Source organism: Sus scrofa, chromosome 12, assembly GCF_054392235.1.
Source record: "Sus scrofa isolate SSC_HxYL_T2T_F1_AM1 chromosome 12, Sscrofa_HxYL_maternal_Yorkshire_Landrace_v2.0, whole genome shotgun sequence".
NCBI classification, from domain to species: Eukaryota; Metazoa; Chordata; class Mammalia; order Artiodactyla; family Suidae; genus Sus; species Sus scrofa.
The window spans coordinates 17939131-17965078 of NC_139394.1; the positions used below are offsets into that span (position 1 = coordinate 17939131).

The following is a 25948-nucleotide window of genomic DNA, read 5'->3' on the forward strand; positions in this document are numbered from 1 at the left end:
CAGCCACGGCGTAGGTGGCAGCTGCCACTCAGCTTCAATCCCTAGCCTGTGTGTGGCCATAACCATTTAAAAAATAATAATAATAAATAAATAGAAAAGAATTAGGGGAGTCCCATCGTGGCTCAGTGGTTACCAATCCGACTAGGAACCATGGGGTTGCAGGTTTGATCCCTGGCCTTGCTCAGTGGGTTAAGGATCCGGCGTTGCCATGAGCTGTGGCGTAGGTCACAGACGCGGCTCGGATCCGGCATTGCTGTAGCTCTCGTGTAGCTACAGTTCTGATTTGACTGCTAGCCTGGGAACCTCCATGTGCCACTAGTATGGCCCTGAAAAGATATTAAAAAAAAAAAAAAAAAAAAAAGTATTATGGCGTTTAGGTGTCACCATTACCCATGTTTTCCCCACATCTGGGAGTCGGTCCTATGTAGTAAATAGTTGTAGTTATTTTGCATTTTGATCCAGAAATAACCTTTTCATTTTTCAGAATTCTCAGGGATAATGCTTTGACCGAGTTACATAAGGATTCCTTTGAAGGCTTGCTGTCCCTCCGGTATTTGTAAGTTAATTAGTTAATCATATGTACTTATGAGTTCTTATCTATACAGTAGAGTATCTATAAAGTAATTAATGGGTTCTAGATAGATCACCTCAACAATTTCTTCCAGCCAGAAAATTCTACAATTCTGTAAGTCTGCGTAGGGCCCCAGCCCATCTCTAGTTAAATATCTGCCGGGCATTTAAATTTTTTAATTATCGAGACAAGATGTAAATAGAAAAACACCCTTTGGTTGTAGAGGAAGAGTGGTAATGAGGCCTGAGCCATTATACACAGGCACATGAACCTTAGAAGTGTTCCTCTATTATCCATTAAAATTGAGTTTATGATCCATGGGTCAAATCTGGCCCTTGGTCCACTCTTATTTATAGAGTCCACAAGTTGAGGACGATTTTTAAAGGGCTGTGAATGAAAAAAAGGGAGAGAGAAAGAAAGAGAAATATGCAACAAACTGTATGTGGCCTGCAAATCCTAAATATCTGGCTTTTATAGAAAGGTTTGAAAAAGTTAGTGTAGTAAGACAAGAGGAATTAAAGTTAACCTCTCAACTTGTCACCTATAGGAGAAGAAAATATACAGCATGTCGATTAATATGAATGCCACGAACTCATAATTTTGGTAATTGAACCTAAATGAACATTTCAATATTTAAGCAGATGAATTATGTAAATAGTATTGTCAAGAACACATTAAGTTGGAGTTCCTGTCATGACTCAGTGGTTAACAAATCCAACTAGGAATCGTGAGGTTTCGGGTTCGATCCCTGGCCTCGCTCATTGGGTTAAGGGTCCGGTATTGCCATGAGCTGTGGTGTAGGTCGCAGACGCGGCTCGGATCTGGCGTTGCTGTGGCTGTGGCGTAGGCCGGTAGCTACAGCTCCGATTGGACCCTTAGCCTGGGAACCTCCACATGCCGCAGGAGTGGCCCTAGAAAAGGCAAAAAAACAAAAAACAAAAAACAAAACCAATCTATAAAAAAGCCGAAAAAGGATGTGTCAGGCCCTGTGCCTAGTGTGGTAAACATAAGGGTGGGTAAGACAGGATTCCTTCTAGCCACTCATGATCTCACCGGAAAAATGCACATGTAAGTGCAGACCGTACTAGAGAAGCACTGAAGGATGACAGGGTGCTGTAGAGGCCCGAAGAGGGAGCCATGAAGTAAGAAAACTGCACTTCTTTTAAAACAGTCATTTCCTCCCCATTTCTCTTATTTACTCCCCAGATGTATGTTTATTTTGTAAATATTAGCGTTTGCTTTATGTCCATGCGTTGGCTTAAAAAGGAGAGACGAGGAGTTCCCGTCATGGCGCCACATAAAGGAATCTGACTAGGAACCGTGAGGTTGCGGGTTCGATCCCTGGCCTTGCTCAGCAGGTTAAGGATCTTGCTTGGCTGTGAGCTGTGATGTAGGCCACAGACCAGGCTAGGATCTGGAGTTGCCGTGGCGTAGGCTGGCAGCTGTAGCTCCGATTAGACCCCTAGCCTGGGAACCTTCATATGCTGCGGGTTCGGCCCTAAAAAGCAAAAAAAAAAAAAAAAAAAAGAGGAAAAAAAAAAAAAAAAAGACAATGCACATGAGCACGATCTAGTCCATACTTTTAGGTGTTTATGCTGAGAGGAACTGGGATGCAAAAGAGGCTATCTTCCAAAGAAGAAATGGATCAGGGCGGTGAGTGCTATGAGTTGTTTTGGTGCATGGAAGAGGGAAAAAAAGATCCAAAAAATTGGATCAGGGGAGATAACTGTTTACAAAAACAGTGCTGTTTAAATGAGACCGGGAAAGGCCCTTGGGTATCATGAGACATCGTGGGAAGAGTAAGCTTGCAAAGGCAAGTGGGAGAAAGGCGAAACACGGAAAAGATACTGTTGAGTACCTGTAGAGTACAAGTAGGGAGAGTAGGCGATTAGAGCCTGATCCTCTAGGGTTTGGGAGGCTGAGCCAAGGATAACACGCCCTGTCATGTTACCAGAGCAGAGCTCTAGAACAATCTTTAGCCTGCAACAGAGTCAATCCGTTGGAGGCTTGTTAAAACACAAGCTCCAGGGAGTTCTCGTCCTGGCTCAGCGGTTAACGAACCTGACTAGCATACATGAGGGTGCAGGGTGGATCCCTGACCTCGCTCAGTGGGTTAAGGATCTGGCTTTGCCTTGAGTTGTGGTGTAGGTCACGGTCAAGGCTCGGATCCCGCATTGCTGTGGCTGTGGTGTAGGCTGGCAGCCGTACCTGCTCTTGGACCCCTACCGTGGGAACCTCCATATGCCGTGTGTGCGGCCCTGGAAAGACGAAAAGAAAAGGAAAAAAACCCCGCAAGCTCCATCCCCACAGTTACCGATTCAATTGGTCCAGAGTAGCGCTGAGTACAATGTATCTTCAGTGAGTTCCCAAATGATGCTGATATTTGAGAATCACCTGTGTAGAGTTAATGTGGCGATTGTGTACAGGATGGCTTAGAAAGGGAGAGACTAGTGATGCAAACACCAGTCAGAAGACAGTTATACCCACCCAGATGAAATGAGAGACTAAGCTGGAATCGTTAGGACGTAAGATAGCTACTACGGTCAACAGTGAGTATTTTCAAGTGAAAGTCAGTATGAAAAAGAAAGTACAGTACTGGGTTAGTTTGGAGTTACATGTTAACGAGAGGAGTACCTTCCTTTCAAGTTGTGTCGAAGGATATGATTTTATTTTATTTTATTTTATTTTATGGGCCGCACCTCCAGCATAGGGAGTTCCCCAGGCTAGGGTTCGAAGGGTCGAATTGGAGTTGCTGCCTCCGGACTACAACAGCAAGGCCAGATCCCAGCCGTGTCTGTGACCTACACCGCAGCTCACGATTCCCTAACCCACTGAGTGAGGCCAGGGATGGAACCTGCATCCTCCTGGATGCCAGTGAGATTTGTTTCCGCCGAGCCACGATGGGAGCTCCCAAGAAGGATATCTTTGATTTCTTCTGGTGTTGAATTGGCCTAGAAAAACATGATGAAACTGGGAGGGGTGTAAATGTAAGAATATTCTTTTTAGCTGTAAGAAATTACTTGTGGAGATTAAAACTTTGAGCTCATCATCTAGACTTTGAGGAGACCATGAAAGGTCATCTTATCAAGTCTTCTGCTCTCGGGAAAGCTTACCTCCAAGATCTATCAAGGTCCATAGTTGTATATTTTGCTTATGAAGCTCGTGAAGGTGTGACACTTAAGAGAGGTGAAGAGAGGGTTAGGGGCTCTGGAAGGCTCAAGTCACATTTCCTAAGGTTTAGCGTTGAGACAAAAGCAGCTTATTCATTGGTATCATTCTAAGCTCTACTGGTTATTCCTACTAATTGGAAATGTACTAGCTAATTGAGGCGCTATTTTCCTTTTCCTTTTCCTAGGGACTTATCCTGCAACAAAATACAATCTATTGAAAGACGTACATTTGAATCGCTACCTTTTTTGCAATACGTGTAAGTTGCAACTATAAACGTCATTATGTTGGAATTGTTATAAAGACTATTTGTTTAATGAAAGTAATTTGTTACTCATTTTGGAATACTAAAATTGCTACAACAACGATGGAGGAAATCTCTTTTTGTCTCTAGTAAAGATTAGCCTGGGAATTATTGCACATATCGGAGTGACTAATCATAGAGCAGTGGCTCTCAACCAGGGTGATTTTGCACGCAGGCGACATTTGGCAATGTCCGGAGATAATTTTTGGCTGTCAGAACGGTAGATGTACTGCTGGCATCCAGTGGACAGAGGCCAGAGATGCTGCCACACATCCTGCAGTGTACAGGAGAGCCCCCAGCAAAGAACTATCCAGCCCCAAATGTCAAGCGTGCTGCCCTTCTCTGGAGAAATAAAGATCACGAGGCACAAATATTTATTGCACCTTTGCTCTTTTGTATCTGATGCACCACGTAAATAATCATGAACATGTATAAATCCCGAGCAGATGTCCTCCGCAGTGAGAGTTCTTTAATGTGTGGAGGGAGTATTGAGGTTATGTGTCATCCTGTATAGATTAGGATTACTGCCAATGGTTAAATGTTCGGACAGAATAAATGTTTTTTCCTCTTTTGCTTGTGTCTTTTTTGTAGAAATCTTGGTTGCAATTTAATCACAGAGGTGAGCTTTGGAACGTTTCAAGCCTGGCATGGAATGCAGTTTTTACACAAGTTGTAAGTGCAATAGAAGATGAATACATGTAAAAAGAACCCTATGCATTAAAACCTAAGATAGGCGTTCCCGCTGAGGAGCAATGAGCAGCATCTCAGGAGCATTGGGATGTAGGTTTGAGCCCTGGCCCAGCACAGTGGGTTAAGGATCCTTCATTGCTGCAGTTGCTGCTCGGATCTGATCCCTCGCCTGGAAATTCCGTATGCCACGGGGCGGCCAAAAAAAGAAAAAGAAAAAAAAAAATCAAAGTCCAGTATGAATTCCAGAAAAGACATCCTGAGGTCCCTGTATTTATTTTCCAAGTGAGGAAACTAAGGTACAAAGAGGCCAAGAGCCGGGTCTAACTCAGCAATGAAATGCTTTCCTTTCCATAGTACTGGTCTTGGGCATGGGCAACCAGAGACACCAAGCAAAACAGCCAGGTTAGCATTGTCACGGAATCCCATGGCTAATCCCAACCCCGCTGCTCCAGTGTGCGCATGGTCCGTGAAGTTCTCCTTTTGAATTTAACTTTGCTTCCTGCTCCTGGGCAAAGTCCTAGCTGCTTATAACTGAGTACGCAACACAGAGCTGCCAATAACTGAGTTGAGCACAGAATTCTTCAGGGAGCAAAAGGTGTGGCTGCTTCCTCAACCATTAGCTTCTTTGACGTGGCAAAGCAGAACGAATTCCCGAACACCCACCGCAGGCAGGCCCTTCTCTCCCCACCTCCCAGAACATTATTGTTCAGAAAGTATATACCTGGAACGTGAATTCTCTTGGCCGATAGGAACCTTCAAGATAGGGAAAAAGATGTGGTTTGTGTTCAGCTGTAGTGTGGAAATCTTAAAGAGAATACATACATACAAGGATATACAATTCTGTATACGTTCTTTCCTGACTGCTCTTCAGTAGGAGATGTGGGTTTTATACTCGTGCAGCCAGGACATTCTGTGATTTCTCTGTGACTCCAGGGAATGAGAGCGGGTATGTTCAGGGGCCTGAATGGGGATTTTAGACTTAAGGTGAAGAGCTTCTTCTAAACCTGGCTTTGGAAAAGACTCCCTTCGCTGAATTCAGAAATCCAGTTTCACATAGTTCATTTCAGGTTAATTAATGCAGGTGTCGAGGGTGGTCTGGAGCTAGAGGATCAGTTCCTGCGGATGCCTGTCTGTGGTGGCCTCCCTCATCCCCTCGGTAATTTGCTGGTGCCGACCTTGGGGAAGGAGCTCCAGGGTCAGTGTTTCGTTTTGTTTTGCTTGGTTTTGTTTCGTTTTGTTCTGTTTTTGAACTGACACATCTGAGAGCAGGCCCATTGGGTCCCTAAAGCAGGAGGTTGTAGTAGCAGTATCAATACAGGGTCTTGGAGTTCCCGTTGTGGCGCAGTGGTGAACGAATCCAACTAGGAACCATGAGGTTTCGCGTTCGGTGCCTGCCCTTGCTCAGTGGGTTAATGATCCGGCATTGCCGTGAGCTGTGGTGTAGGTTGCAGACGCGGCTCGGATCCCGCGTTGCTGTGGCTCTGGCGTAGGCCGGTGGCTACAGCTCCGATTCAGCCCCTAGCCTGGGAACCTCCATATGCCGCGGGAGCGGCCCAAGAAATAGCAACAACAACAACGACAACAACAACAACAACAACTAAAGACAAAAGACAAAAAAAAAAAAAAAAAAAACACAGGGTCTTAAACGCAGCACATTTTCTGAACATTTTATAACACGGGGAGTCCCTTATGAGAATCCGAGTAACGTAGGCAACACGGGAAAATGCATTGTGGAATCACAGTGGATGAAAGTTCACGAATTCATGCTCAGTGATTTACCGAGGGCCATGCCTACTGAGTGTCAGCGCTGTAGTAAGTGCTGGGGTATGAAGAAGACTAGGACAGGGACTTTGTCCCTGAGAAACGTTTGCACTGGAAGGAGAAAGATGGATGTGGATGGGGAAACGTGAAAGCCCTGCAGCCGGGTGGCCAGGTGTGGGTGGGGGCCGAAGGAGAAAGTGGGTCGTGCATTAGGAAAGATTCCTGAGGAAGGGGCACCAACCGGTTCCTCTGGAATTTCTGTGTTCACCTCCCCCCCGCCCCCCCGCCCCGTTTCAGGGCCACACCTGTGGCATGTGGAGGTTCCGAGGCTAGGGCTTGAATGGGAGCTGTAGTCACTGGCCTACCCCACAAGCACATCCACTCGGGATCCGAACCATGTCTGGGACTTACATCACGGCTCACGGCAACGCCGGCTCTTAACCCACTGAGCAAGGCCAGGGATCAGTCCCGCGTCCTCATGGATGCTGGTTGGGTTCGTTAACGGCTGAGCAGCGACGGGAACTCCAGCACCTACTCTCCTCTCCTCTCCTCCCAGCTGCCTCCTCGTCTTCCCCCCTGTATCGCGAGAAATCTTCCTTCTCTCAGAAGCATAGCGAGTCTTCCTCTGCCCCCTAACAAGTACTTCTGTCCCAGGCACCATGCCGTACTTTTCCTTACTGTACAAGGAAGACAGTAGTGCTTGGTATATAGTCAGTGCTGAGCATGTGTTACCTCACATAATATCTCAGGGTTCTCACCCCAGCAACTCTCGTGACGCAGATATTATCATCCCCATTGTGGGGAAGAGGAAATGGCAACTCGGAGACGTTGGATAACTTGCTGAGATTCACACCACTAACAAGTGGCAGAACCGCTTAGGAGCCTGCCAGTGATTTCCTATGCAGCTCCGCAGGTCCTTGTCAAAGGCGGTAAATGGTGGCAATGTGGCTTTTTGTGCCTTGTATCCCAACGTTGGTTTCTAATGTGACTAGGACCTTTAGAGCAGGGAGTTCTTTTTCCCTGTGAGAGTTCCTTGCTTCTGGCACTCCTGGCGTGCCACCCCTGGGCACCCCATCTGCACCGGCCACTGGCCAGTGCAGCTGTGACGTCATTACTGCTGAGCACCTACTCTGTGCCCAGCCTGTGCCAGGTGCGTTGCACGTGCTCTTTCATTTAATCCTCCAACTGCCTTATGAGGTAAATGGTCCTGAGACTCAGAGATGTTTCTTGCTCGAGTGACTTCCCCAGAAGGTGACATCCAGAATGCAACTCCAGATCTGCCTGATTCCCCGGCCCTTGCTTCTTCCACTGTTCCCGACTGCCAGGGACTCTTCCTCAAGCTATTCTCAGAGCTTTGATGAAGATACAGGTTCACCATTTCGGATTCCCTGAGAGAGGGTTCATGTGGTGCAGTTAGAGGTCTCGGATTGAGGAGCCTCCCGTGGGGAGTCATGTTCTCATGGCTGCTGAAGCTGTGTAGAAGGATTAGGGAAAGGGGGTGCTTCGTCCCCAAGTCCTTCAAACATGTTGGAACAGGGTCAGGATCTCTCTGCTTATTTCTTTGACTGCCTTCTGCCAAGGACCCAGTTTTCCCTGCCTGCCCTGGGATTCTAGCACAGATAGTTTTGGAGTTTGCCCTGTTTTTAAATTTTTGTTCACTGCCTTCTTTGGATGGTTTTCAGCTTCAGCTGTTAGGATTTCAGTACATTCAGGGCAGTGATGACGTGATTCAGCCCTCAGTTCTTCTCAGTCTCCTCAGTTCACCGAAAGGAAATGTAGTCTGTCTGTCTGGACTTGTAGAGAAGAGTTTGGAGAAAAAAGCAACAGGCAAGAAATGTTCCCTTATTTTGGAGTTCCCGTCGTGGCGCAGCGGAAACAAATCCAACTGGAAACCATGAGGTTGCGGGTTGGATCCCTGGCCTCGCTCCATGGGTTAAGGATCCAGCTTTGCCAGGAGTTGTGGTGTAGGTCGCAGATGTGGCTCGGATCCAGCGTTGCTGTGGCTGTGGCTGTGGCTGTGGCTGTGGCTGTGGCTGTGGCTGTGGCTGTGGTGTGGGCCGGCAGCCGTAGCTTCGATTGGACCCCTAGCCTGGGACCGTCCAAATGCCGCAGGTAGGATCCTAAAAAGACAAAAGAAAGAAAGAAAGAAATGTCCCCTTATTTTGTGAGTTGCCTTTATTCTGTTCCATTGTTCTACAGCAAAAGGCTTATGCAAAAGTATTGGAGTTTTCTTCCTCAAATAAGATACATTTGAAGAAATCACTTAGAACAACGTGTCTTAAACTGTGACTCCTGTGAAGATAAGCTCATGAACATAAAAGAGGCAATGGCCTAGGAGTTAGCACACCTCCTATCTATAAAATGAGGGAGTCAGACCAAAATGGAAATGATCCCTAGTGCCGTGTCCACTGTGCATGTAAAAGCATTTGTGCTGTGGTTTGTGGGGAAACGGTTGCTGTAGAGTCCCCCAGCTTGAGCTGTGGATTCCGTTCTCACTCATTCTCCCTTTTGCCCAGACACAGCCTTAGTGAAGAAGAGGCTACACTAAAGACGGGAAGAGGAGATAGGATCATTTAGAGTGGTCCTATGTCTTGATTTCACGAGGGACAAACACAAGGGTAATATTCTCAGTTAGAGAAGGACTGTCTGGTTACGAAGAAACACTGAGCTGATGGGACCAAGGCCATGGACGAGTTATTGAGAAATAGTGAAGGAGGAGTTGCTGTCGTGGCTCAGCGGAAAGGAATGTGACTAGCATCCACTGGGCAAGGCCAGGGGTCGATCCTGTGTCCTCATGGATACTAGTCCGGTTTGTTTCTGCTGCGCCACAATGGGAACTCCTACCCATTGTGCTTTTGTAGTTTTTCCTTTTTGCCCACGTCCACAGTGTGTAGAAGTTCCCAGGCCAGGGATTGAACCGGAGCCACAGCCGTGACAACAATGGATCCTTAAGCTGCTGAGGCACTAGGGAACTCTGCTTTGCCCATTTTAAAATTAGTTCTCTTTGGAGTTCCCATTGTGGCACAGCAGAAACAAATCAGACTAGTATGCATGTGGATTTAGGTTCGATCCCTGGCCTTGCTCTGTGGGTGAAGGATCAGGCGTCACCGTGAGCTGTGGTGTAGGTGGCAGACATGGCTTGGATCCCGCGTTGCCGTGGCTGTGGCATAGGCTGGCACGTGTAGCTCCAGTTCGGCCCCTAGCCTGGGAACGTCCATGGGCCATGGGTTTGGCCCTGAACAGCAAAGCAGTAAAGTTAGTTATCTTATTATTGAGCTGTAAGAGTTCTTTGTATATTCTGGATGTTCTGGATACTAGACCTTTACCAGATAAATGATTTGCAAATATTTCCCCCCATGCTGTGTGCTGTTCTTCACTTTCTTGATAGTGTTCTTTGAAGCACACACATTTTTAATTTTTACAGGGTCCAATTTACCTGGTTTTTCCTTTGGTTGCTTGTTTGTAAGAAACCGTTGCCTAGGACAGGGTCCTAAAGATTTACTCCTGGGTTTTCTTCTAAGAATTGTGTGGCGTTAGCTCTCACACTTGGCTCTTTGATCCACTTTGAGTTACTTTTCATATGTGATGTGCAAGGTAGGTAGGAGTCCAGCTTTGTTATTTTGTGTGTGGGTGTGCAGTCGTCCCAGCACCATTTAGGACTCTTCTTTCCGCATTGAATTCTGCTCGGCGGCACCTTGTTGGAAGTCGATAGACCATAAATATGAGGATTTATTTCCGCACTGTCAGGTCTGTTCTGTTGATTTCCGTGTATGTTCTCATGCCAGTACCACCCTGTGATTGCAGTAGCTTTGAACTGGGTTTGGAAACCAGGACGGGTGAGTCCTCCCACTTTGCTCTTTACCCACATCGCTTTGGTCATTCTGGGCCCCTTGAATTGCCATGTGGATTTTAGAATGAGCTTGGCAGTTTCCGGAACGAAATCAGCTGGGATTTTGGTAGGCATTGCACTGCAAACATAGATCAATTTGGGAAGTAGTACAAATTTAATAATGCTGTCCTCGGATCGGTGACCATGGCGTCTTTCGTTTATTTCGATCTTCAACGTCTTTCAACGATGTTTTGCACTTTGCAGCGTGGGTCTTGCACTTCGCTGGTTAAAGTTTTTTCCTAAGTATTTTATTCTTTCTGATGCTGTTATACATGGAGTTGTTTTCTTCATTTTGATTTGGCTTACTTATTACTCGTGTATAGAGATACAGCTAATTTTTGCCTATTGCTCTTACATCCTGCAACCTTGCTGACCCCATTCTTAATGCTCATAGTTATTAGTGATGCAGGTTTTTGCCCCAAACGGTTACCTACGCCTTCATGCAACTGCCCTGTTACAACACTGACCTGCAAACATTTTCCAAAATGCCACCCGAGGAGAGGCTTTTGGCACCAGGCAGCTGTCAGTCAGGTCAAAGGCGAGCCTTTCAAGTGAGGTCTTCCAGGGAACCACCAGACAGGTAAAACAATGGCGGTGCCTTGGGAATGAGTCTTCGAGGGAACTCAAGCTCCGTTCTGCTCCCTCTGGGACTGGGAACGTGGGCTCTGTTTCAAGGCCACCACTGGCCTGGAGAGCAGAGGTCTAGGACATGTTAAAACAGCCCATCTCACTGTTCTTACAGAAGTTAATTTGTTTTCCTTCACTAAATTGCTGCAAGCCTGTTGGCTACATTTCCAGAGTTCTAAACAGGTGATTCTGACCCCTTTTGCCAATTTTGTTGTTGTTGTTGTTGTTGTTGTTGTAGAGGGATGATGAACTTTCAGATGTTACTCCTCCACCTTTTTCAGTGATTTGCCTGCCACATGGTTTCAAATCTCTAAGGAGTTCCTGTTGTGGCTCAGTGGGTTAAGAATCCGACTGGTATCCATGAGGATGAAGGTTCGATCCCTGGCCTTGCTCAGTGGGCTGAGGGTCTGGCATTGCCATGAGCTGTGGTGTAGGTCATAGACGTGGCTTGGATCTGGTGTTGCCGTGGCTGTGGTGTAGGCCGGCAGCTACAGCTCCGATTCGACCCCTAGCCTGGGAACTTCCATATGCCGTGGGTATAGCTCTAAAACAAAGAAAGGAAAAGAAAAGCAAAGCAAAAAGGATACACACGGGACTGTGTGATGGGAGTATGGCTTTTACCAGTTTCTCTTGGACTTATCTCTTCTTCTTTGTCTCCAAAACCAAGGATTTGGTCCTATTTTTGTTTTTAACTGTGCAGTTTAAACCATGAAATTAAAAAAAAAAATTCTAGAGGTGAAAACCACCTTGAATTATGGAGGACACTACAACTAGCATTCCTTAGAGTTCCTGCTGTGGCACAACGGGATTGGTGGCATCTCGGGAGCGCTGGGTTGCAGGTTTGATCCCCACCTGACAGTGGGTTAAGGTACCTGCAGCTGTGGCTTAGGTCATGACTGCGGCTCAGATCTGATCCCTGGCCCGAGAAGCCCATGTGCCGCATGGCGAGAACGTGGCGGGGGGGAAGCCTAAATAGCATTTCTTACAGAGCAAGGACTTCCTGCCAGGATAATCACTTCTAGGGTCTTTGACCTGAAAAGTTCTTTGGAGTGTTTTTTCTTTGCTATCCACTTTTTTTTTTTTTTCTATTTCTTTCTCTTTATCTCCTGGATACTTGGGTAGTTTCCAAAGAAAGAGTGTTTTAAGGATTCTAAGGGTGATTTATAAGTAAAGACAGAAAATGATTTTTTCCTTCAAGTTCCAGACCCAAAAAATGAATAAAAAACTTTCAGGAAAGTAATTGAAAATGCAGATAATTTTAATTCCATTCCATTTTTTTCAGAGTTCTCAGCCATAATCCTTTGACAACAGTTGAAGATTCGTATCTTTATAAATTACCAGCGCTGAGATACTTGTAAGTATCACAACCGTCTCATGGGAGATTGAGTGTTTTGCCTAAACAGTGACAATTTAAATTCTAAGTGGTGTGAGTTCCTGTCCTGGCTCAGTGGTAGTGAACCCGACTATTATCCACGAGCCTCGCTTAGTGGGTTGGGGAATCGGACATTGCCATGAGCTGTGGTGTAGGCTGCAGACACAACTTGGATCACTAGTTGCTGTGGCTGTGGCGTAGGCCGGCAACTTCCATATGCCGCCCCCGTGGCCCTAAAAAGACCAAAACGAAACCATAATAATAATAATTTTAAAAGGTTGGAGTGTTCGGCACCAAGGTCATTAATTTGACGATGCCAGTCAATTTAACTTTCATCAATAAGAGCTCTTTGGAATTATCATCTATGGCAAGTAAGAAGCCAGAATTGAAGTAATTACATGTTAGGCATTTTTTTCTTTTTTTAAGTCTAGAATTTTTGTCCTTGTGTTTATACCATGCATGTTTGGGCTTTTCCTTCAGAGACCTGGGAACAACACAAGTGTCACTTACAACGGTTGAAAGTATCCTCATGATGACCCTTGAATTGGAAAAGCTGTAAGTTGATTTTTCTTACATTTATGTTCACTTAAATTTTTTAGGTTTGTTGTGTTATTTTCCTCAGTCAGATTTTTTCATGTGTCATTTTCATTAGTAAGAGTCATGACTCGCGTAGGCAACTTCAGATAATGTACTTTCATTTCTCCCCTCCCAGCCCTTGTGTCATTTGTGTTGTTTTGTTTTGCTGCTCTTTGTGCTTCATTTTGGACAGTTTCTCTGCCTCAGTGTTTCCTGATGCTTTCTTCTGCAGTGTCTAACCTGCCATTAAGCCCATCCTGTATCTTTTTCATTTAGAAATTGGCTTTCACCTCTAGAAGCTCAGTTCGGGTGTGTTTTACGTCTTCTATGCGTCTCCTTAACATTTTCAGTCTGGATTTTTTTCACACATGCAATACAGTAATAATAACTTTTTCCCTATGTATTAAAATTTTTAATGTTCTTTTCTGCTGATGGTAACATCTGTGCAGATTATGGGTTCGCTTTGATTGAGTACTTTTTCTCCTCCATATGGGACATATTTTCCTGCTGCTTTGCATGCTTGGTGATTTTTCACATAATTCCAGACATTGTGAATTTTAGTTTATTGTGTGCTATATATATTTGTATATTCGTATAAAATGCTTGAGCTTTGTTTTGGGTGGAACAAAACAGTTTATCTTTTTAGGTCTAGTTTTTTGTTGTTGTTGTTGTTGTTGTCATTTTTTTTTTTTTTCTTTTAGGCCACACTCACAGCATGTGGAGGTTCCCAGGCTAGGAATGGAATCGGAGCTACAGCTGCGAGCCTACACCACCGCCACAGCAATGCCAGATCCAAGCCGCGTCTGCCACCTACACCACAGCTCACAGCAACACCAGATCCATAACCCACTGAGCAAGGAGAGGGGTCAGCATTGTCATGAGCTGTGGTGTAGGTCGCAGATGCGGCGTGGATCCCGAGTTGCTGTGGCTCTGGCGTAGGCCAGTGGCTACAGCTCCGATTAGACCTATAGCCTGGGAACCTCCACATGCTGCAGGAGCGGCCCTAGAAAAGGCGAAAAAAAGAAAAGAAAAGAAAGGAAGAAAGAAACTGCTGAGACAAGTCCTTTCTGAGTATTGTAAGGTTTTCCTGTCTGGCTTGTAGGAACAGGTACTATTTCCCATGCTGTGTGATACCCATTTATTCTGATTAACCCATCTTTTCTTGGCCTCAAGGAATTCCTCACACACCTGCACTGACCAACACTTTGCTGAATAGTCCAGAGATCCCTCTGCCTGTCTCCAGAGTTCTCTGTCTGTGCCTTTCTTTTCTCTCTAGTACTCTGCTTTGTGAACCCCTGTTACCTTGGTTTTCCCAGACTCTCAGCTCCATTTCCTGAGTCAGGGAGTCCATCAGTCTCTGACTGGGTTTCTCTTCCCTGTCCGATGACCTGAAAACTCTCTCAAAGAAGTGAGCAGGGCAATCATAGGGATCACTTCCTTATTTCCCATCTCTTGGGGATCACTGAACCTTATTGCCTGAGATGCGGTTTCTTGAAAACTGTCTTTTCATATCTTTGGCCCCTTCGCAGCATATGGGGTTCCCAGGCCAGATCGGATCCGAGCTGCCGTTGCAACCTAAGCCACAGCTGTGGCAACACTGGCTCCTTAACCCACTGTGCCGGGCTGGGGATCGAACCTGCGTCCCAGGGCTCCCAAGACGCCACCGAATCCCACTGCACCTGAGCGGACACTCCACCAATACCATTCTTTAAGTCTGTTTTGTCTTGATACAGAGTCCAGTCAGAGATTAGGCATCTCATGTCATATCTTTGTTTCTTTTAAGCTGGAGTATTTCTCGGGTATTTTTTTTTTTCTGTCTTTTATGAAATTGTCATCTTTGAAGAATCGAAGCCAGTTGTCTTGTGCATTGCCCTACAGTGTGGATTTGTCTGTTTCTTCATGAGATTCAAAGTAAACATTTTGGGGATGAATGCTTCATAGACACTGTATCCTTCCTACTTCCTCCCTCTGGGTGGCCCAGTGGGTCAAGATTTGATCACTTGTTTAGGGAGCTGTCTTCCATATCGCTCCATTGGAAAGTTATTTTCCCCCTTGGTAATTCATAAATAATCTGTGGGGTGACATTTGGGGATCAGTGAGGGTCCTACTGTCAAACAGCTCTTCGCCCAGCTGTGCATCAGTGGTGATCCTTGTCTGAATCAGTTATTACATTGGTAGTTGCAAAATGGCACTTTCCCTTTTGTTTGGCCGCCCGCACAGCAGATGGAAGCTCCTGGGCCAGGGATCAGATCCGAGCCAGAGGTGTTCCAGCTGTGGCAATGCCAGATCCTTAACCATTGCTCTCGGCCAGGAATCGAAGCGGCGCCTCCACAGAGACAAGCCAGATCCTTAACCCACTGCACCACAGCGGGAATTCCCAAGATGATGCTCCTAATTCTATCATTCCCTATGCATTTATTAGCTGATACTACTGTGTAAAGAAGAGCTCTCCCTCTTGTCTTTTCACTTACCATTACGGACTCGTGTGCCCTTCTTTAACTTAATGCTGTTATACCTTATTGTCATGCTCGCATTCTTCTTTTGAATGTTCAGATTGTCCAGATCTGGCCAGTACAGTCTCTGTTATTGTTTAACCACACAGTGTTTCTTTATTTAGTACCTTCTAATATATTTGCTACTCACAACTAGGAATTGAGAAAGGGACTCCAGAAGCTGGGGACTTGTTCAGACTTCTCCTAGAAGTCTTCCCTCTTGCTGTGTACTGTCAACTCACAGTGAGCTTTTGGGTCGGGAGGAGATACTTCCGAATTAAACTACAGGCCAATGTCCCCCAATTCTAACACGTATCACTTTTTTCGTCTAGGCACACTATATCTACTGCCATCGTCATCCTTCTGTTGGGTACCTCTGTCCTCCTGCATATTTACTTACAACAGCCAAGAGCAGCCCTTGACCAGCTAGTCCCTGTGCAATGCTCCAGTTCTTCTGCCCTAAGAAGTCCTTTCGGCCCCGCCCTGTGGTGGCTGTGGCCTGCCTCTCGTACCTGCTCAACTAACTCCTCTACCACAGATTTAATTCTCTGCATTTCCGTTTACAGGATCTTGCCTAGCCATATGGCCTGCTGCCTCTGCCAATTTAAAAACAGCATTGAAGTTGTCTGCAAGACGGTCAAGCTGCATTGTGACAGATGCCTGCAAAACAGCGCGCGTTGTGGTGAGTCCGAATTGCCTGGTGATACATTTTTAAATGTTTATTTAATGTTTATTTTTAATCAGTTATGATGGATTGTTGAATGAATGGTGTAATTGCAATAGTTTTATTCATTCAGCACTCCAACTCCCTAAATTTCTAAGAACTACTCCCTTGCTAAAGGTCAGATTCTTGGTTACATTATTAAGCTAATAACAGCTCAGTTACATTAGCTGCCTGATGTAAGTGACCCACATAAAGGAGCAAGAGGAAGGAATGCAGAGGGGAAGGGAGTCAACCTTAATGGCCACATACTATATTCGGTGCTCCCTGCAAATGAGAACTTATTCCTACAGTGCACCACAGTGTGTAAACTGCGTTTAGATACGTTAAGTCTCAAGTACCCTTTGTCTTCTACAACAGGCGTAAATGTAGTTCTGATTAGTTTGTTTGTTTTGTTTGCAGTTGTATGATAGAGTGTAAGCAGTGCCCTTTTATGGTTTATGGTTTATGGTTTACCTGAGAGTTTCTGGTTCCACAACCCGAAGCTGCTACCTAGCCCTTCGAATGGGTAGGAGAGCTATTTTATTCTTAGACCATCCAGCTCTGAACTTGCTCTAAATCTCAAGCTTTTCTACCCACAAAACACTCAGGTGATTCCAACTATTTTCTGTATATCAGATTTATTGACACTACCTTAACAACTTCAAAACCTGCTTTCCTGCCCAGATGGCTCGAATACGCGTCTCCATCAGTGATCTAGAGCACATTGTAAAGGACACGTTGCTACTTAGATAAAGACCATGTTGCTTCTTTTTCAAAACAATGTTTTCAGTTTTTTTAACCAATTATATTGCTCCCTTCTCCCCCAGAAGTGGGCAGAAAAGGGTGTTTGGTCTGCCTTTACAGGTGAGGGCAAGCAAGATCAGAGGCGTTCAGTGTCGTGGCCTAGTGCTCAGGCCCCTGTCGCCAGTTGTGGGCTCTCGGCCAGTCTGGGCTCCTCCTTCCTCGTGACCCTTCCCTCCTCCCCTGACCCTCACCACCGCCACCCCAAACGCTTTTCATCCCTCTGGAGGAGAAGCCCAGCTACACAGTGGTACACATCACCTTGCCGTAGTGAGCAGCTTTGGTGGTTCCGCAAGCAGAGCTGGAAATAGGCGAAGTGAAATGAAATGAAAGCAAAGTAGGCTTCTGGCAGAAGTTGCTTTTTCCCTCTTGCCTTTTAGGACCTCACGTATTAACATTCCACGTTGGCATACAGCCTGGAAAAATCTCTCAACCTGCACCCCAGATCCCTGCCCAAATTGTAGCAAAGAACCAGGGTGGACATAGTGTCTTCTTCTGTGTAGAACCTTCGGTGGTGAGGGCTGGGATATATGGAAGCAGGGACCGGGCAAAGGACTCGGTGGGTAGATGGAGAAGGACAAGTGCAGGTGAGGCCCTGTGAGCCGCAGGTGTTGTCGCGGTCCCCTGGGATAGCAGCAAGAACACAAGCACAGTGAAGAGGTGGAGAGACGGGGCCAGCCCCTCTGCTTCTGAGGCAGGACAGGATGGGGTGTGTGAGCCTGGGGGAGGAGTCACAGTAGATCCGCAGGGCCCAGCTGAGTCCGGGAGTGTTTGTCTTCCAGCCCTGGCTTTTCTCGAGTCCTGGGCAGTTGGCCCCTGGGGTCCAGTGGACTAATCCTAAATGTAGTCGCTGTATTTCACGTTATGGAGCTCTCTGAATGAAGAGGCACTTTTGGGAAGCTGTCTTCTGCCACCTGTTGTTGTTGCCAGTCGTAGGTCTAAGTGTGGGTCTCTCTGTCTCCTCTCTAAGTGGCCCTCGGAGGTTTGCTGCTGCCTAGTGTGTTTGCCCGGGATACGTGGCTGATGGGACAAGAGCTGCCCCATCAGTCTTCCGTGTTCAGAACCAGTCTCTTCCTTTTTGACAGATAAAGAAACATCTCTAGGGCACGCAGAAGGATCGTTCATGAAGGTGCTACAAGCCCGGAAGAAGAACACCAGCACCGAGCTGATTATTGAGCCAGAGAGGCCGTCCTCAGGCAGAAGTCGTGTCAGCTTGTCGAGCTTCATGGATGAGCAGCCGGACTTTAGTGATGAAAGTGATGTTATCAGTGCACTCAACTACATCCTGCCGTATTTCTCCGAGGGAAATCTAGAAGATGCAGAATCCACCTTGCTGCCATTCATCCAGCTTCTCTTTTCAAATGTAGCAGAGGCAGACATCCCACCGGGCCATTTGAAGACCCCCACCGGGAACCCCTCTGTTAAGCCTGAATCCAGTATTTCAACTTATAAAACTAAATTGAGGCAACTCCGTTTTCTGGAAAATTTGTTAGATGCAGAAATTCAGGAAAAAATTGATGACGTTCTAAGGAAAGAAAAAGCTGCCATGCTTATACAGTCCAACGTGTTAAGTCCCCAACTGAGACGCCACATCCTTCGAGAGAAATTGGAAACCGCCCGACAACAGAAGAGCCTCGAAGAGGTTGAGAGCACAGAAAAAAGGCCGCCGAAGGTGAACAGGGTCCTCGAGGGCCCGAGGGGCATAAAGAAAAGGCACTTCAGAGAAATGAGAAGGCAGAGCCCCAGGGGCAAAGAGAATGCCCAGCCACTGGTGGAGAACGCTGCCAGAGGAAGCAAGCTCAGGGGGCCCTCTGCCAGGGAACTGGCCCAGCTGCACGTGGCGCAGAGGCCCAGGAAGCTAGTGGCAAACTCCTTGGAAAAAGAGGCTTTACTCCTAAAGGAACGTAAAGCGGAAGTCTCTTCTTTCCTGAAACAGTACTCGAGGGGCAGGCCTGCTGCCTCTATCCATCCAGAAGCCCCAGGAAAGGTCAAAAAGAAATCAAAGGACTTATCAAACACTCTTTTGGTTTTAGAAGACGCTAATGCAAGAGTCAAAAATATGAAGACTTCTAAAACCATCTCACATCCCAGGAAAATATACTCCTTCCGCAACTCTCACTCTCCTTTGCTTCACAGAACGGCCGTTCCCAAAAAGGCCCAGGGGTTCCCAGGCAAAAGCTCAAGCTATCGATCGCTGTTTGCATTGAGGCCTCCGTCCTCTGCAGTGAGGAGCCTCATAAATTCCCCTTCACTAGAGGCTTCGTCGCCTTCAGGAGAACCCAGTTCTCAGGAAAAGCCTTCTCCACAATCCTTTTCTCCTTCAGAGCCTTCTACAGAAAACGTCATCTCAGAAAACAATACTCCACAGGTTGTTTTTGAAGAACTTACTACTGCTTCAGGCACAACTACTTTGTCGGGCACTCACCCTGCAAGCACCGCCCAGAGCACTCTTCCTTCAGGATATTCTGCTGTTCCTGCAGACAATGTTATGCCTACTGATCAACACACCCACAAAATACAGTGGGAGTACCACGGTGTGGGCACTGACGTGGCCTCCAAGCCCACAAGCTTCATTGCCCCAGGAGTTCCCTCCCCGGGGACTCAGTTTGAAGCTCAGCTGAACCAGCAGCTGCAGTCCCTCATCCCCAACAATGACGTGAGGGGGCTCATTTCTCATGTTATCCGGACGTTGAAGATGGACTGCTCCGAGCCCCAAGTGCAGCTGGCCTGTGCCAAGCTCATCTCCAGGACAGGCCTCCTGATGAAGCTTCTCAGTGAGCAGCAAGAAGCCAAGGTGTCCAAGGCAGAATGGGATACGGACCAGTGGAAAACCGAGAACTACATCAACGAGAACACAGAAGCCCAGGGGGAACAGAAGGAGTCGAGTGAGGTGAAGACAATGCCTGACACATGGGAGCTGGACTTTTCGTCCGCTTAGGACAGGCCCATAAAGTGCCCACGCAGGAAGACCGGGGGCTCCTAGCCTGTTTCTTGTCTCAGCCACGAGACCGGCTAAGCCAGCGCCCTCCCTCTTTGCTCATTGAGGGCATGTGGCACTGTTCCTAGGGTAGACGAGAGGAGGGCCAAACGCACAAGATAACTAGGTTGTAGAAGGAAATGCTGGCCATAAGATCAATAACACTTTGGGTTTGGTCTGCTCTTAAGAACCTATGAGCTGCTCGCCTGAAAGGATGGGGTTTTAGCACAGTGTAAGAATAATCAGCTATTGGAGTTCCCCTGCGGTGCAGCAGGTTAAGGATCCAGGGCTGTCACTGCTGTGGCTTGGGTCACTGCTGTGGCACAGATTTGATCCCGGGCCCAGAACTTCTGCATGCCTCCCTGGCGGGAAAAAAAAAAAAAAAGAAGAAGAAGGAATAGTTAGCTATTATTTAGAGAAGGTTTAAAAATAGTTAGCTTTTATCCTTTCTATCTCCTTGGTTTTAAAAAATTGTGCTTTGTTTTTTTAGCTCCCCAAAGAAGTCCCCGGATATGGCTATAATAACAAGCTCATCTTGGCGATATCTGTGACTGTAGTGGTGATGCTTTTGATTGTAATTTTCTGTCTCATCGAGGTAAGGACAACAATTACGTCAGATTCAGAACCTGCAAACTGAAAAGCACAGCCACCTTTCCACTTACTACCGCTTGAACCCCCTCTTTAGTCACGAGGACTGAAATACGTGGGGTTCTTTTACTGAAACGTATATTCCCAGGATTTTTAAAGGAACTTCACTCCCAGGAGGTCTCTGTAGAATTGAACCCGAGATTAAAAAGGCATTAGACTAGTTGGACAAATTCAGTTTGTAAGAAGACCAGAGGTGACATGGTATCCTTGCATATTTTCTCTACCAAATGTCAGCTGGCCAAGTGGCATTTGCAAATTGTCTTGGATATAAATAGGGTTGCATGGAATTTGTAGGTTGATCTGCGGAAAACTGACATCGTTACAGCATTCTAGGCAGATGGTATCTGATGCCATGTACGCGTGGCCGTGCGATGTCCTTCAGAAGAGTTTTCATGTGTTCATCGCCTAGGTCTGAACACATTTTTGGTTGAGCTTATGTATGCCTTTTTATTGATATTGTCCATAGACGCATGTGTTTCCAAGACTTTTGCAGTGTCGTGTTTTCATACTCTGATCCGTGGAAGAAAATGAATACATGGTAATAGAAGAGCTACCTAACGGCTTGAGGGGGAAAATAATAGCAGGTCCCCATTTCTCACCTTAAGTAAACATATTGCCATAAATGTGAAAAAAAAAAAAAAAAGGGATAAGAGTGTCAGAAAAAAAACAGAGGCAGTATTTTTTTTATAGTCTTGTGGCGGGAAAGCGCCTTCAGAGCCTGATGCCTCAAGCAGAGCCTTTGATAGATTTGACCACCGTGTCTGTGGCACCAACTTAGCGCTGATTTATGCCAAGCGCAGGGTGAAGAGTTTTCCATGTGGTGTCTGATTGAATTCCAACAACCCTGTGCGGGTGAGATCCGCACCCCGTTTTATAGAGGAAGGAGACCAACTTCGGGCCCCGGTGGCCAAACCAAAAGCAGAAGCCAGTCTCACCCGACTCTGCTTTTCTGTCTTGTCTCCTTGGAGACAGAAGCACTGGGAAAGACGGGAAACCCTGATGTGTAATTAAAGACCGTATCTATTTATTTGTTATGAAGAGTTTTATAAGTCAAGAGGAAGGCGAGAGTGCAGGGGAGAAGGCGGCAAGGGCTGGGAAGAGTAGGCGGCGTGTGGACAGTCTGCCGCCGTGTCTGCCCGTCCTCTCCTCAGGGCTTTTGGGGAGCAGGTTTTGGTAGCCAGGCCGCTGTCTCCTCATGTCATAAAAGGAGTCTAACATTTTCTTCGGGGACTTTTATAATCTGCCTAGAATCTGTTGGGGTGGACGCAGGGGATCTAACGTTCCCCCCTCTTTGGAAATCCACTTGTTGTAAGATCTTTCACTGCATGGTTCATTCTTTCTTCACTGACCTGAAATGCTGTCTTTATCCGGACTCTAGTCTGCTGATGCAGTTATCTTTTCCTGTAGAAGCAGCAGTAGCACACGGCTTAATTCCAGCTGCTCCCTTAGGTATTTTATACCTGGCAGGGAAGAGTCCTGCTCTTTGATATTATCAGCGGGCTCGATCGTCTGTTGTTTAGCTAGTTTTTTGTGTTCTATGGGGAAGCTGTTGAGGCTTAGATGTGGATCTCCTGATTTTGTGTGGTGTCATCTGCCTGAATTCTCATCTTGCTGCCAGTACAATTTCGGTGGATTCTTTTGATGTTTTTTAGGTTGCCCATCGCTTCGCATTCAAGTATGTTTGTCTTTTCCGTTCCAGTATTTCACTGTCCTTACTGCGTTGATGAGGACCTCCTCAACAGTGATCAACAGTAGCTGTCACGATAGGCTTCTAACTCTTGTTCTGGACTTGAAAACAATGCTTAGGTTTCTTGAGGATACTTGTATTTTCTTTTCCCACTTCTGGGAGTTTTTGTTAGGAATTATCAGTTGAATGTTGTCTGAAGCAGTCGGGGAAGTGTACTGCCAGCGGCGAAGTGTAGTGCTAAGTTAGGGCCTTGGGACGAGCCAAGGGACTATTAAACAGGCGAGAATTCCTGGCCTCGGAAGTGATTATCATGGGACTGGTAGACTTAAAATAAACGGAATGAGTAAGGATTTGGAGAAAATTGTTGTGATGGCTAATCACGGTCATGTTTTCTTCCAAAACAGGTCTGTTCTCGTAAGAGGGCATTGCGGGAAGGGAAAGTAGGACGCAAAAGGTAAATACTGGTCTTTTAAGACAGAGTTTTTTGGAACCAGAGAACGTAGAACTCATCTCTTTCAGTCTCCTCGTTTTACAGGGAAGAAGCCACTGAAGGCAGGAAGAATGTTTCTTTACCCTAATACTTTATTCACCAGCAGAATTAGCTCCCGGCCAAAGCTGAGTTCGAATGAGACTGGTCCAGATTCATCCGCTTTCTCTAGTCCTTTAAGGAACGAGGGTGGAGGGGGAGCGGTTTGGGTTGTCCCCGTTCCTGCTGGTGGTGGGCATCGGACCAGGAGAGGCTTCTCGGAGGCTCCGGGGTAGGGAAGGCCGCGTGGTTTTGGGGGTTTGGGGACTCCTAGGCCCCCTCCAAGTGGATGACATGGAGCAGACGACTCCTTCCTGTACAGTGGCAAGCAAACTTGCCTTGTCGTCCTGCTGGCCTTCCGGCCCCCACCTCTATCCGCTTTATCCAAACCTCATAGAGTTCTAACTGGAGGAAGCTTGAGACAGTAGTTTGTCTCTCCCTTTTACAATAAGGAGGAGGAGAGAGAGCAAGGGAAAATGTCTCGCCCCATTGACTCACCGCTAGTGAGTATCAAAAAGAAGACGGGCCCTTTCCCCTGGGGACGTCCTGTTGTCCACACCATGCTTGGGCTCTTGGCCTCATGTTCGGTCACAACTGAGGACACACATGCTATGTGGACCTCCGTCATTTCTAAGCCAAACTTATCGTGCCCTCTGACTCTTTTTCTCTATTCTGTTTGCATTGAAAAAGAGTATTTTATGTTTTTGTGCTGGTCACGGCCTTGAAACTGATCTCACAATTCACTCACACATCAGGGAGAGCCTGCAGTTTGAAGGTCAGCAAGCCTGGGAGTTGCCATCGTGGCTCAGCGGAAATGCCTCCAGCTAGTATCCGTGAGCACGTGGGTTGGATCCCTGGCCTTGCTCACTGGGTTAAGGATCTGGCATTTGGGGAGCTGTGGTGTAGGTCACAGACCTGGCTTGGATCCTGCATCACTGTGGCTGTGGCTGTGGCTGCGGCTGTGGCTGTGGCCAGCAGCTGCAGCTCCGATTTGACCCCCTAGCCTGGGACCTTCCATGTGCCGTGGGTGCAGCCCTAAAAAGGAACAAACAAACAAACAAACAAACAACAAAACAACCAAAGGCAGCAAGCTAGATAACGTTCCTAGTTGGACTCAGGTGTTTGCTTGGTGGGATTCAGCTTCTGGGATAAAGCACCTAGGAAACTAGCATCACCTTCTCCCCTCCCGCCAGCAAATGCCACATGGGAAACGACGTCTGAAGGGGACTCGTGTAAAATGCGTCTAGAGAGTTAATGTTCTTCCGCCCAGCATGATTGGGCAGTGTTTGCACTGCCCAGGGGCCCTTGGGTAAGGGCCACAAAGCCGAGTGGGGCTGAAAATGCTGCCTTTACTCCGTGCGAAGCCACATGCCAAAGGCTCCCCAGAGACACGGAGGGGCCGTCTGGGACAGACTTGGAGACCTTCGGGAAGGCCAGCGTGCTTGGAATTGTTCTCGGGATCCCGGATGTGGGGTGCTTGGGCTCGTTGGGACTGGGGGCTGAGGTATCCATTCAGTCCTGGTGGGACCAGAGCGAGCACGCTGCGAGGGAGGTGGGAGGGGCACGTGTCACTCACTGTGTGTGTTTTCCTCCAAGGGGCTTTTTCGGCTTTCTGCTGCGTAAGAGGCGCTCGGGGGAGAGCGAGAGCGAGGTAAATTTGAGGAGGACAGAGTGCCGTGGCCAGAGAAAGGAGGGGAGGTGCAGACTTAATATCTCCCTTTCTGCGTTGCAGAGGGAGGGCTTCTTTTGGAGAAGGCGGCCACTCTGGCTTCAGGATATGTACAGACCTCTCAACGCCACACGCAAGAAAAACATGGCCCAGAAGCTACACGACAAGGAGTCTTCTGATGAGGAAGAGGTCCTCCATGCGGGTGCGGGGTAAGCGAGGGGGGACGAAGTAAAGTTCTGGTCTCAAATGAGGGAACAGGAGTTCCTCTTGTGGCCCAGCGGGTTATGAACCTGATCAGTATCCCTGAGGACTCGGGTTCCATCCCGGGCCTCGCTCAGTGGGTTAAGGATCCGGCGTTGCCGTGAGCTGTGGTGTAGGCCGGCTGCTGCAGCGGATTCAACCCCTAGCCTGGGAACTACCGTGTGCCACAAGTGGGGCCCTGAAAAGCCACAATAAAATAAGGAAATAATGGAACGTTTCCCTGCCGCTTCTGAGAGTAAAAGCCTTGGCATTATTCTTCTTACTCCAGGGAGGTCAGTGAAGCCCCAGCAGATGTGGTTCTGACCATAGAATCGGACGTGGAAGACCTGGGTGAGGAGAGTGACGCGGCACCTGAGGTTCCCCCCGAGTGAGCCCCGTCCTGGCTCAGGCCGCCTACACGTGTGTGTATAGCACCAGATTCTAGGAATTGCTTGTAAAATATTTTTGTTGTTGTTCTAGTAAAATGTACATTCACAACCAATTCTAGCCATGTGGTAAGGAATTAGAATGTAAGCAGCCGAATTATTTCTATGCCAGTAACAAGGGCCGCAGGCAAGAAACCGCAGAGCTGACGCTAGAACCCCTGGTGGTAGCCGGTACTTGCACAAGAGGAAATGCGGGCCAAGGAGGGGGAAGAGGAGGAGGAAGGGGGCTTCTCTCCCTCGATTCCCCAGTGGAATCAGTCCCTGGGAACTTGAGGACATGTCATCCTCAAGGGGCGTAGAGCGTCAGGTCAGATAACAGCGTGTGCTGGTGCTCTCTCTCCTGGTTCATCAAGTACCAGTTGTTTACAGCATGTTTCCAGGCCGGAAAAAACAGAAGAAGAAGAAGGTGTGAGAGCGGCCACCGCCCAAGACGGACCTCCCTGGCCTCTCCTGACCTCCCTGAGGGTCTGCCATGGGCTGCTCGGCGCCCTCCAGCTCAGCCCAGCACCAAACCTTCCCACTTCCTCCCTCACCCAGCACAGGCCTCCGGCTGCAAGATTCCAAGTGGTTATGTAATGACAGTAGCTGCAAAGGCTCTTCCACTGCTGCAAAGAAAGTCATTAATCAACCACAGTTAGTAAGTCAATGAGAGTTAAATACCTTAGTGAGAACAAGAAATTCTGAATGAACAAGATGTGGTCATCTGCCAAAAATGGCCACGAATAGTGCCGGTGGTTTAGCAGCATGAGGTAAAGAATGGTGCAAACCGCAGGCCAATAGCACAGGGTCCCCCGGAGGAGC

General features: G+C 47.2%; 1 protein-coding gene across 21 annotated transcripts in view; it reads left to right on the forward strand.

The window, feature by feature from the left end:
- LOC100626147 (leucine-rich repeat-containing protein 37A2) overlaps nucleotides 1-25203 on the forward strand; it is a 49709-nt gene extending 24506 nt beyond the window's left edge. For 7 of the 21 annotated variants that reach the window (XM_084984178.1, XM_084984180.1, XM_084984182.1 and 4 more), the window contains 12 exons: nucleotides 485-556; nucleotides 3927-3998; nucleotides 4635-4715; nucleotides 12293-12364; nucleotides 12863-12937; nucleotides 16017-16132; nucleotides 18040-19844; nucleotides 20422-20526; nucleotides 22671-22720; nucleotides 24389-24443; nucleotides 24525-24670; nucleotides 24991-25203. In XM_084984178.1, coding sequence (XP_084840304.1) covers nucleotides 485-556; nucleotides 3927-3998; nucleotides 4635-4715; nucleotides 12293-12364; nucleotides 12863-12937; nucleotides 16017-16132; nucleotides 18040-19844; nucleotides 20422-20526; nucleotides 22671-22720; nucleotides 24389-24443; nucleotides 24525-24670; nucleotides 24991-25093 — 2752 coding nt within the window. In that variant the 3' untranslated portion in view covers nucleotides 25094-25203. The remainder of the gene's footprint in view (nucleotides 1-484; nucleotides 557-3926; nucleotides 3999-4634; nucleotides 4716-12292; nucleotides 12365-12862; nucleotides 12938-16016; nucleotides 16133-18039; nucleotides 19845-20421; nucleotides 20527-22670; nucleotides 22721-24388; nucleotides 24444-24524; nucleotides 24671-24990) is intronic. The other 14 variants (XM_084984181.1, XM_084984192.1, XM_084984193.1 and 11 more) reach the window with 4 other exon arrangements.
- The last annotated feature ends 745 nt before the right edge of the window (nucleotides 25204-25948 follow it).